The 13,053-nt window shown below is 36.0% G+C and overlaps 1 protein-coding gene across 14 annotated transcripts in view; it reads left to right on the forward strand.

Moving 5' to 3' along the window:
- NRXN1 (neurexin 1) overlaps positions 1–13,053 on the forward strand; it is a 682,260-nt gene that overhangs the window by 220,316 nt on the left and 448,891 nt on the right. For 8 of the 14 annotated variants that reach the window (XM_059468828.1, XM_059468830.1, XM_059468835.1 and 5 more), the window contains 2 exons: positions 10,353–10,654; positions 12,627–12,650. In XM_059468828.1, the coding sequence (XP_059324811.1) occupies positions 10,353–10,654; positions 12,627–12,650 (326 nt within the window). The remainder of the gene's footprint in view (positions 1–10,352; positions 10,655–12,626; positions 12,651–13,053) is intronic. The other 6 variants (XM_059468832.1, XM_059468834.1, XM_059468839.1 and 3 more) reach the window with 1 other exon arrangement.

Genomic DNA, 13,053 nt, shown 5'->3' on the forward strand with positions numbered 1-13,053 from the left:
GGGAAAAGTTATGGGGGAATGGATTTCAGAGCTTTAATATTTCATTCGTGTCTTGCTATGTGTTTAAGCTTTTCCACACTAGAGAATTGGAATGTGCATAAGTGGGTTTGTTTCATGAAGTGGCTTTGTGGTGGCAATGACTTATTTCAGCAACACTTTTTTCTCAAAACTCTTTGTTATGTCCTACTAGTCCTTTAAAACTTGATGTAAGTTGCATTGGTAGCTATCTGTGATTATTAGCAAAAAAAACCTTACATATTGTCTTTGCAGTCATATAAATCAGATTTTGAGATTGCCACGTGAAATTATCATCTGAATCTTTCTGGTTGTTATTTACACAAACCCCTGGTGTTATATTCAGTAATAGGCTCTTGCTTATGTGGACAGGGCTTTTTCCTCAACATCTCCCATGCTCTGAAATACTACGGCCGAAGTTTTGATTTGGCATGGAAGGGGGTATAAAATAGTTATATCCTGTCAAACCACTACAAAAATAATGGTAGTTTTGCTCTTTTTTTATTGTCTTGTAAAGAGAGTATTAATTGAAGAACCAACAATAATGCCAGAAATGCAAAAAAATAGTTGCAATACATTGGTGTAGAATATAATGTGTCATACTTTGGTAGATTTAATGAATCTTTACTGTCTTTTCCATAAGAAAATTTCTTAAATTAGTTTTAATTCAGTTTGCCTTTTCCCTCATCCTTAACACCCTACTTTTATATATTCTGCACACAAAATACAAATAGGGGGATTTTTTATTATTTAGGTTTATTCTGATCTTCAGATGTGATTGGGGATTTCCAGTGACGGCTGATTAGTGAGAGCACTGGCCAGCATACAGCTTAGCCAATCTTTGCTTCTCAGCAGGAATTGTAGTGCAATAAGAAAGGTCTCTGAAGGAGAAAAACCTAAGATAGAGAGAAGAAGAGAGTGAAGGGCAGCATTGAAACAAAAAGAAAGGACCTGAAAGTAATAGGTCAAAACATTTCTCGGAAGATATGTCACAGCCTCAGGAGATGGTAACAGCACTATCTCAGCCATCAAGGTTTTCTGTGTGATGGGGAGTCCTTTTGAGTGTTTCATCTGAATTTTTAAATAGTCATTTACTGATTCTGGATTTGCCCTTGAATATTTCTTCCCATACATATGCAGGTGGTGGCAGTTCTGTGTAAATACCTGTGGGTGTTTTCCTCTGGAAAGTACAGACAGTTCAGCTGCTTTTATTGCCATGACCTTGACCAGAATCCCTGCTTCTAACAAACAGTTACTAATTTTTTTTTTTCAATTTGCCTCCATTTAAAAAAAAAAACATTTATTTTTTTAACTATGGACACATAGTTGGTTCTTCTTTCTGGAGCAGAATGTTTTCTGTTCCTAACCCAATCCCCTAAAGGTCTGTGCTGTGCTGATCTATTACATGTTTGTAGTCCTTAGTGCTTTTTCCATCAGTTACATTCATAAAGGTAAAATATCATCAATTTGGAGGAAGGTTATCTGAATTTTTAATGAGATTTATCAGACATTAGAGTTCAACACCATTTACTGAAACCAATTGAAATTGGTACTATTATTTTGCTCACTAAATGAAAATTCTACCTTTGTCATTTGGAAGAAAAAACTGTTTCTAAAACCACTATACTGAATTTCTTATAACTCTTACTTCAGTTTTGAATAATGACATTTTTGATCCCATATCTCATTTGAACACCTGACCTATGTACAGACGGTGGCTGAAGGTAATTCTGGAGTGCCAAAACAAATATCAAATGTATCGCAAGAACACATATTTTTCCGGATACTACTTCTCATAGGCAGCCTTAAGTTAAAAAATATCGTTTTGGCTCAATTTTTTTCCATCTGACAATTTTTGAGATAATGAAGCTCAAAGACAATTTTTAACTAATGTTCTGCCTGTCTTTGAAAAGTTTTGAGCTTCTTCTCTATCCAGAACTAATCAATAAAAAAGAGTTCTTTTACTCTTTGTAGCTGACATAGTAATTCCTTTCACTTCCTTTGAAGAGGCAGGGTTGCAAAGAGATATTAGATGGCTTGTTTAGATCAAATATTTCCAGTGTAGCAACAGGCCATTAGCACATCTCTCTGCTTGATATTTTGAACAGCAGATTTCTTCAGCTTCTCAGATCCCTTTTGTTGCTATAGGATCCTTTCATAGAACATATTCTTCTTGTGCTCAGTAACTTGGAAAGATTTTTCTGTTTTATATGTGAAAAATCTTTCTTAAATGAGACTATCCTCAATGGGCTGGAAGATGTAATAAAATAACTGTTTTCATATTGAATTTCCATGTTTATAGGAAGACCAAGAGTTATAAATAGCTTCTCCCAAACATGTTTTGAAGGCTCACATAGAGATCCAACTGACTTTTCCCAAATGTTTTTATGTAGATATTCCTTCAGTGATACAATCTTAGGCAGAGACAGATTAAAAAAAAGTGATGGTTTTGTCAGTCCCCTCTGGAAGGTGTTTTGTTTTACCTTTTTCAAAACCATGCTGGATCTCTTTTTACTGTGTCAAATGCTGCATATTCCTGTAGCACCCCTCTGAGACAAGAGCAAAACTGGTTTTATGGCAGTGGCTCATCATGTACATAATACCATTGCAGTGGCATTCCCCCTGCATCTCTGGAAAGCTCATTGCTACAAAGGGCTGCTTTTAACAGGAGTTAATTAGGACTAGAAAATTGCTTGTTGTTTTTTATTGCCTCTAAACCCCAGGACATGCTGCACTAATCCTCTAGTGCTGTGTGGTGCCATAAGAGAGGTATTCAGCTGATGTCTCAGAAGTTTCTTATTAGCTTTGAAACTGTTCCTTATCAGATCATTTAACTCATTAACTCTTTCTACACATAAAATGTGTTGGGGACTATTTTCTTCCTTGTTCTTTCATTTAAAATGTGTGTTTAAATATAACTCCAACAAAGTAAAAAGAATTTTTTGTTCTTCTCCTATTCCACATTTTTACTTAGGACAATGAAAAACAAATGCAACTCATTTGGAGAATGCTCAGCAAGGAGTAAGGTGCTACTGCTTCATCCAAGAAACACTACAGAAAATGTTGGTTTTTTCTAGGATAGAAACTGCTTTCAATTTTGCAAGAATTTCTGCATTTGTTTTTTGCTCAGTCTTTTGCTCAAAGCATATTAATTTTAAACTTGCATTCACATAATTTATATACTTATGAGGAGTAAAATTAAAACCACTGTTTTGTAAATCATAATGTCAGTTTTTCTATCAGTTCTGTAAACAATCTGATGCTGAAAATCTGTGATTCTGGTTGAAAGCTAGAAATCTGCATTTTGCAGTTCAGGTCTAACATCAGTAAGAACCCTGAGGTCTGGAAAAGGCCTTTGGAAAGTTGCCTAAATATGTCCAGCATGGTTTTAAACGTGCTGCAGAAACTGGGGCCTCTATTTATTTGTTGGTATATTTCTGCTCTGGTTTCCCAACCTCTTACCAAAATTCAGAAATGAGTTTTAAGCCAACAATAAGGTTGAGTAATAGTAGTTTCTCTTGTGAATGTAGAACTGATGTGAGAGTATTTGAAATATTGTAGATTTTTCTTAATTTAGCAAGAATGCCTTTAAAGTCACAATTTCAAACTTTGGGGTTTTGAGTAATTTTTTGATGCATTATCACTGCAATATTAAGCGCAGGATACTGTAATCTGCTTATTAATGATGCAATTGCTAATTAGAAAAAGGTTCTCTTATTTTCACCTTCTAGCAATTTAGTATTTAATGTACACTAAGATGGCACCATTCCTAAAAACTCCTGCTTGCTCTCCTCTCCCTCCCCAATTACAAATGTGCTTTTGAAGTGCCTACTCTCTGTGATTAAGTAAAAGGACATGAAAATTAGTGAGGAAATTGCATGGTGCAGCCATTTTAGTTATGAATTTAAATGGCTGTTTAGCAAAATGGAGTAATTTATCACTTATCTAGTGCTCCCTGCAAGTCATTTATCATGAGTAGCTACTGTCATAATTTTATTCTAATCTGAGATGGTGGGAAGGGATCAGAGGTTCATGCTTCTTGTGACTGGCCACTGATTTAATGATTGTGTGTGAAACAAAGCAGGAGCTGGAAAACTTTCTCAAGTTTCTTTGCATGATAGGATACCTGACTTTGTATCAGTTAAATATCAGTTAGGTTCTGTTAAATTTTTCTCAGCAGGTAGAATTTTTCTGTGCACCTCATTTTACTGCAATGGACGCTGGTTTTATGTTGGACACCAGCAGTGCAGGCTTTGGTGCCCAGGATCACAGGTGCGGTGTGTTATTTGAGATAAACCATGTTCTGATAGTACATTCCAGGAACAGGGATTATGGCAGTCCAAAGCGCTTGGTTATAACAACTAAACGAAGTTGTACCTTGTCATGGTTTTGAGTGGAACATTTTCTGCCACAGAAAGACTTGGATTGGTTCACCAGATCCCTGAATCTGTGCAATGAATAGACATTGCTACAGCCCTGTTTTTTCTTTTTTTTTTTTTTTTTTTTTTTTTAAGGATAATTTGAAGCAATAATAAGGAGCCCGTGAGAAGTAATTCCTCAGTCCTTCAGAATAAATTGCTTATGGTCTTAAACAACTTCTCCAGTTTTGTTTTCATGTTAGGCTGGTCATGACTACCTCATAATGAAATTATTCCCTCACAAGGGGAAGGGACACAGAAATCGGTACTTACTGGAGAGGGAAGGGAGCAGTAAAAATAGGAAATAAACATGTAGATATTTCCCAGCTGTGGATTTGGAATCGTGAATCTGATATTTTTTTCCTCCAAATTGCTTTTTTGGAATCTTCTGTGGAGACTAGTTTAGAGGGCAAGGAGTATAGTTTCTGGGAAGGAAAAGAAAAAGATTGTGAGAAATGAAAGAAAGCATGGAAGATTATTTCGTGAAAAAAAGTTATTTACAATAGATAGTAACAGAAAACTGCTAGTGCAGAACAACAGCAGTACTTGTAAAAATTAACTCAACCTAACTGATAAAGCAGACCCTTTGCATTCTCTCAGAATGAATTTTTTAGACTTTATCACAATTCCATAATTTTTGTTGGAATTAAGTCTTAATCTTTTTAATTAGACCGAATTATTTTGGTTCCCTCTTTGAGTGCCTGTGTTTTATTTCTAGATGCAACCTGGTCATCCTTTATTATGTGTTTGGGGAGAAAGTCAGTCAAATACAGTATAACATTTAGATAACTACTTTATAGTCTTTGTAATTTTTCATCTTCAGATCTAGTGAGTGTTTTATTACTGGATGGGTAAAGGCTGGCTTCCTAAAAGAGCAGTGTGCTGAGAAACCTGGTGCATGATGCATCCTGAGACCCTTCCAGGTTCAACAGTGCACACCTCAGGTGGAGAATATTCCTTTTGTATGGAATAGCAAGCCATTAGTCTGCTATTACTGAAAAGTTTGCACAGAAGTAGCAGTTCAGGCTGTCTGTTTTTATTGTATCAGTCATTCTTGTTAATGGTTTTGTCTACTTGCTGTTTTAGTGTAGTTTTCCAAAGTTGCACTACTTTTTCAGAAAGACTTTATAAGCTTAAGTTGATGGTGTAGCAGATAAATGTTTGAATTTGAAATTGTGAAATGGAACACTGAACAGTACATCTGGGAACATACTAGACTCTGGTTTGGCATAATTTATTTATTCAGAACACATTTAATGTTTTGAAGATTTTAGAGAAGTAACTCGGTTCTTAGAAGTAGAGTATCTGTGGTGTCAGCTTATTTTCTCTTTCACAGGAATTATTTTGGCAGACAGATAAATTGACAGCACTCTACCAGGTTTTGTTGTGTAATAAATACACAAAAGTTTATTACCTAAACCCCAACAACCCATGTGACAACATAGGTGTTGTCACATAGGCTGTTAGGGTTTAGGTGATAAACTTTTGGGTTCTTCTTATGCAAAGGAACATTGCAGCTGTGAATAAACAGATTTGATTTACTCTTGCTGCAATTTTACTTCTCTTGTCTATGGTTCCATTACTGTTACTGCCTAATGAGATCAAAGCATCTAGTCCTATCTATGTGATTTAAATCAGGCATGGGCACATGATGAAGTTGTTATTGATGCAGCCAGACCTAGTTTATGATGTAATACTGCAAGTGGGATGGGTGAATGTGCTATAAAGCTTAGCATAGTGCTTAGGCAGAACTGTAAAATCTGCCCAGGCTCATGGAAGTATTGCTTCCATGTTTTTTATCAGACTTAGAATTCAATGGACTTCCAAAGATTTGAATAATAAAACTGTTGTGGACTTCAGAGGGTCAAAGAAACAAACCCTTCCTGCAGCAACAGGTGCTTTAATAGTGTGCTTCTCTTGTTTGAATCCTTTCTGTGACACAAACAAATTGTGCCATTCTGTATTTGCACATCTCCTGTAATTCTGGACTTTCACTGCCATAATACACTAAATTTTACAGTACTCAAAATTCAGAATAAAACCATGTTAAACTCCTTTATGGTGTTCATATTATCTTGTGCTTTTCTATGCAGGTAATTACATTTTAATCATTAAATGAAGTGTGACACTTCATACTGGCTAGAATGACTGCTATGCATTTTTAATGGTTTCTCTAAGTGTCATTAAGTGATAATTTGAAAAAATAAACAAACAGCCAGCAGTTTACACAACTGGTTTTTAATGAAGCCTGCTCTTAATTTGCTTAAAGGATCAACAAAATTTGTAGTATGAAATGTAGCAACAGATTGAGTGGGCTTTTTTTAATCTAAAACATTTGAATGTTTTATGGATATTTTTTAATGTCCATTCTAAATACATACATTCCTATCAAGAGTAAAATAGCACATCTTTTTTGATATTAAGTAGTGGATACAGTGTTGATTACCAATATTGTTTAGTGGCTTTCCTGTCCTGTGATGAAACATTTTGACTTATATGCCTTCTGCTCAGCTGTGGGATCTCAGCACCTCAGGATGGAGGTGCAGAGAGGCCGAGACCACCCTTGGGGGGCTCGGGAATCCTGGAATGTTGCCAGAAGTGTCTGGTGGCAGGATTTTGATCCTACACAGGAGATGAGACCTGTATGAGGACTGGGAGGATTCCACTGGGTGAATGGTGAAGGGATAAGTTAGTTAAAGTGTAAAACACAGGGTTTAGGATTTTGGTACAGGGGGGCCTAAAGAAGTAAGATGGAGGAATTGGGGCGTGTCCTGTCCTTCTTCTTCTTCTTCTTGGCCTCCATCTTCTGTGGTGATGGTGGCACTTTGGGATTGGTTATTACTAGAAGTGCACAGGTTAATAAGAGTAGAAAGTATTGGAGAAAAATGATAAATATTGTACACGTAACTTAGGGTATAAAGATAAGTGACCGCCCGGGGGCTTGGGGAGTGTGCCCATGGCTGACTTGCTGTGCAGACCTCTGTCGGGCTGAAAGAAAATCTTTTAGATAAACAATTAATAAACACCAAGACCGAGACAAGATCAGAAGTCTCTCCTCGTCCTTTGAGGCGTCGGCTCTTCAAGGCCATCCCTGGGCCTTTCCAGGCCACCAGAACAGCAACACAGAAAACTATACACTCAGCGTGCTAACAAGCCTGGTTTTCGGTGACAAAGCACTAAGGAAAATATTTGTAACCTGGTTTCCTCTTGGTATTCCTGAATCTTTGCTAACCTGTGGGTGTTTTACCTCCTGTCTTCCCATTTTGGGTCTGGGCATGGCAAGGCAGGTTTGGAGTTGCAGTGGCCAATCACTTCCTAAATATCTGTGCTAGGTTGAGGGCAAATATGCCTGAGGTTTCATCCAAGTGATCATAAGAGGGAAGCTTAATTTTTTGTGAGGAATTAATTACTCTGCAGACTGCAGAAATGTGCAGGTATTCTATTGGTATTCTCACCCCTGCTACAAATAATTATGTAATATTTGCAGTTTGGCCAAACTAGAATATTGACATAGAAGATGATTGAATTCATGCCATGGAAACAGCATAAAAATAGCAAATAATGGGTAATTTTGGTTTGTCAGATGAGCAGAAAAGATAGTTTGGTAGAAAAAGCATCCAGTTTGTGCCTTTATCCACAGCGTTCATGTTTTTTCACCAAAATGTTTCCTCTGAAGTAAAATGCTATGCTTAGTTTTATTTTTTTTGTTGTTTTCAAGTGAAATTTGGTTTTTAAACAAGTGAGTGCTAGTTTGACATAAATCAAATAATTATGTAATTAAATGATGCAAATAAAAGTAATTTGCTCAAAATTTTAAATTTCATGATATTGAGTGTCATGGACTATATTTTGAAGCTAAAAGGAATGAGAGAGGATTCAAAAATTAACAGTGAATTCTGCAGGGGTATTGCTTGAGGAATTACTCAAGTTTAATTTGAATTAACTGCCTGCTTTTTAAAGTCCTTGTTTAGGAATAATTTATTTCAAAAGGGCCTGGCATGTACTTAAGTTCCATACATTTTCATGTCTGAATGCTCAGAAGTAGTTTGCAGTGCATAATGTGTGTACATAAATATTTTGTTTGTCGATTCATTTATGTCTTTCATTATTTTTTGTGGTAAAGTCATTAAATACCTGGGACAAAATCACAAATACCAGGTTGCTGCATCTGTTTTATCATCTTTCCATTGTAGGTATTCATGCTGCTTTAATATGCCAGTGGAGCAAGCACCCATAGCAAATAAATTTGTGCTTGAGCGTTTTATGCTTTTATTAAATATTCATTAGATGAGATGCAGGCTGCTGCTTTGAGTGCATTGAAACTCCAGAAAATGCATTGTTTGTGAATCCTTTATGCAGCATGAGGCAAAGTGTTCACTACTGAAATGTGTAAGGGTCCAGTATGTGTTGCTATACAGCTGAATCTTGCTTTGGGCTGTAAAGGGAGCATAATTGATACAGTAGTTTTGGGTTTCTTGAATTGTGTTCTAGTATGATTTAGCTAATGCCAAAAAAAAAACCCCACAAACTCCCAGGAAAAAAAAAAAAAAAAAAAAAAAAACACAAAACAACCAACCAAAAAACCCAAACAAAAACCCACCAGGAATCCTTCATCAAATCTGAGAGAAAGCCCTTCAAGTAAATAGACTAATAACTCTAATAACTTCCAGTGTTCTTATTGCAAAGCAAAGTAAAAGCAAAAGGCAATCATTGTCTGGGCCTTATCTGATGTACTTTGCAGTAGTCTCTGAACTTACTCTGTTATCTAGGGAGAAGAATTTTGAACATCCAAGATCAAAGTTAGTGTATAGGCTCCAACAGAAGACAAGTACACCCAAGGACCTCTCAAAAAACCTGTGTCCTCACACCTGTTTTTTGATATATAAATAGATATATAAATCCATATATTTATGCATCTGCTTTGGGCTTGTTGTGATGGTATCACACTTGTGTGCAGCTCTGTCCTGGAGATGTTTATTCCCAAGAAGGATGAAATTTGATATCCTTAGGTTTTCACACCTTCATTCTTATACTTCATAAAACCTACAGGTTTTCATTGGCATTTTACTAATTTATTATCAACAAAACAGAAAAAAATTGCCTTTTTATAGCTCTAACTTCATATACCTCTAAACAGATAATCTTGGCCTTTTTCATAGCTTTAAACTCCTTACACCTCTAGTATAAGGTCTGTGTATGCATTAGTGTATAAGATTTTAGGAGAAATGTAATCTCCATATATGTCATACTTTTCTGAGATTGAAAGCTCACCTATTTGTTTCACCTTCAGGATAAACTGAGAAAAATAACCTGTATGGTACCTACTAGATAGTAAAAGTACATCCCAGAAAAAAAAAAAAAAAAAAAAACAAAAACAAAAAAACTGTTAATTTACTGATTCATTTTAACTTGCTGTCTGGCGCAGTACTATATAAACCTTTAAGGCAGATTCCTAAATGAATGCTTTGTAGCTTTAGTTGATTCAAGACCTTAGGCACAGCTACAGGAAGTATCTAGGTTACTGATTCTTTTTGAGCTGTCATAATTTTAGTGAAAGCTGGGAAGGAAAATATCTGTTTTGATTGGAATAATGCTTTGGTCTGAACACCTGAATGTTATATATTTAGGTGTGATTCATATCAGATTGCTTAAATAGCATTAATACAATTGTTGGTGCAGTTTATTTTCCAAGATTAATCATATACATGAAAATTCAGTTAGAAAATAGTTTAAAAATATGTTCACGGCAAATCTCATTTATCTTCTTCCTTCATGGATTTTAAGTGTTTTAAATGAATTATTTTTTGATACAGTGCTTGCACTAATACTGTTAAATTAGCAATGAAAATAATTCCTGCAAGCTGCCTTTAATTAAGTGCCAGTGATTTATTTGTTTGTTTCTCTCCTTTTGTTTGCCAGGAAAAGAAGAATATATTGCGACATTCAAGGGATCAGAGTACTTCTGCTATGATTTATCTCAGAACCCCATACAGAGCAGCAGTGATGAAATAACTCTGTCCTTTAAAACGCTGCAGAGGAACGGACTGATGCTTCACACAGGAAAATCGGCCGATTATGTCAATCTTGCACTGAAAAATGGAGCTGTCTCCTTGGTCATTAATTTGGGCTCAGGGGCCTTTGAAGCGCTGGTGGAACCCGTGAATGGGAAATTTAATGACAATGCCTGGCATGATGTGAAAGTAACCAGGAATCTGCGTCAGGTAACAGTACAATGGATACAAGAATAACTGACTTTGTTATGAGTAAATGCTTGATGATTTGAGAAATTGCATATTGGATGTTTAGCAGGCATTTGGTTAGTTTTTTATTTGCACAAGGAAGGATATTCCTGCCACACTTGAGCAGGGGCATATCTAGAAAGTAGTAGGGCGAGCAGCTGTCTGAGACAGTACCAGAGAGAGGTTTTCAAGACTTGAGCTATCACCCAGTGTTTCTACAGTGCAACTGTCTGCCCTTGCAGCCTTGCATTAGTCAAGGCCAACAACTTTCTGAATTGCAACTCTTTAATGAAAAGAAATGCTTAGTATCTTTTCCTCTTTTCGAAGCGGGCAGTAAATTTGCTATCAGATAAAGTCTACGCACTGTGTGGAGGCATCCTGCATGTCATGCCACGTTGAACTTAGAGTAGCAGTAAAAAAATATCTAGGACATTGCATGCTTACTTTTGGTGGTGTGCTAGGGCATTTGCAGTTCAGCAGTCAAATTTGAGGTTGTGGTGGGGGGAATGAGGGTAAAGACAATACCATGTATGTGTGTATACTGTATGTGCTAAGTGTACAATATATGCACGTATGTGGCTCAAAACTGTTATGTATACTAATGTGCTAAAGTATTTTATTGGTAGTATCATGTAATTTTGTGGAGTGCTATATTTTTCTGCCCTAAATGTTTGTCTTAAGTAATATCATTAATATATTTGTTGTTTCTCTAAACAGTTGCAGCTTGATTGGAATCTTTCGTTTCCCTTTATTAAAACAGCTCTGTCTTCTGGAGCTGTTAACTAATTCATCTAACCTCTTCTTTCCCTTTTCTTTTAAAATGGTTTAGCAATTAGGTTTTTACTTTGTAATGTCATTGTAGTAATGAGCTGAATTGGACCTAGAATTATATTGTGATATTTTACTAAAAAAAGAAAAAATTTGTTTTACCAAAAGTCAAGTAACCCTTTAGATTAAATAGTTTGGGTTACTCTTAAATTAACACCTTTTGTATTTAAGTTTCCAAACAGCACATCTGTCGGAATATTTTGAAAAGAGTATAAACTATGTAATGAATCTAATTATTGGTAGCAAGTTGGAAAATTGTATGAAAGAGACAGCAAGGGACCCACTTTCTAGATTTGCCTTTGCTCATGTTATCTACCAAAATTAAGTCAATTATGAAATGTGGGGAGGGGGGAAAGTGCAGTTGACTTATGTAGATGTAAAATAGGTGCATGTTCAGAAGGCAGTTGCAGAAATCCATTCTACTCATTCTCTGTGTCAGGATCTTTGCTTTGTTTCATTGCAGTAAACTGTGATCCTAAAGTCCATCAATATGACCGAAAGAAGTTTTGGAGTTGAGAAGGATTCCTTGAGTGCTGAAAAAAACCAAAGCCAACCAAAATCTTTAAAAAAAAAAAAAAAAACAAACCAAAACCAAAAAATGAAAAAAAAAAAGAAACAAAAACTTGAAAAGAAAAATGAAAAAAAAATAAAAAATGAGTAGGAGGGGGTGTGAATTACAGTAATTTGCGGGGGTACCAGTTGTGGGTGTAGGCCAAGCAGTGGTCAGCTGATGAGCTTTAGGCATTTGGATCCCTTTAGCCATTGAATGTCTGTCAGATGCGTTAAGTGAAAGGAGGATGAAGGGAGCGTTACCGTATGTCTGTTTCTGTATAGTGGAGAGCTGATAAGTTTTGAAATATATTTGCAGGACAAATAACTATTGCTGTTACCTCTGTGGAGGCGTATTTGTTAGTCTGCTTTTTTTTCTTGTAAAATTTTTTTGCCCTTTTTCTATGTTACTAACATGCTTAATAACTAACATGTCATTCATGGAATGTTTCATTCTACTAACCGTTACCTGAACCAAATAATGTACTAACATGATAGTGACCATCATATTTTTTAAGTAACAATCGTTATTCTGTTCACAGTTTTTAATTTCCTTTCTCCCCCCTTCTCCACAAAGCACTCAGGCATTGGACACGCTATGGTAAACAAACTACATTGTTCGGTAGATATCATTCTAATTGTTTCTTATTTTGGGTTTGCCGTGTGTTTTCTTTCTTTCTTTTAACTGTAGACATCATTAACAAAAGAGGAACTGCGGTTGGTACTCTTCTGCTTACTTTTAACTCCTTCTTTCATCTGTTGTTGACCTCCTTATTTTTTTTTACCTGTTCCTGTCAAATTGTTTTAAGTCACATGTAGGGGCATCGTTAACATTACGTTTGCATCAAGCTGTGATTAACTAACAAAGGATAAGGCTAAATTGTGGGGCTGGCCTGAGTGACTGCTGGCTCAGCCAGTTTCTAACCATTCATAATGCATGGCATGAAGTCTTGAACTTGGAATGATGGAAATGTCACATCCATACATCTTGTACTTCATCACAA

Source organism: Ammospiza nelsoni, chromosome 3, assembly GCF_027579445.1.
Source record: "Ammospiza nelsoni isolate bAmmNel1 chromosome 3, bAmmNel1.pri, whole genome shotgun sequence".
In the NCBI taxonomy this organism is placed as follows: domain Eukaryota; kingdom Metazoa; phylum Chordata; class Aves; order Passeriformes; family Passerellidae; genus Ammospiza; species Ammospiza nelsoni.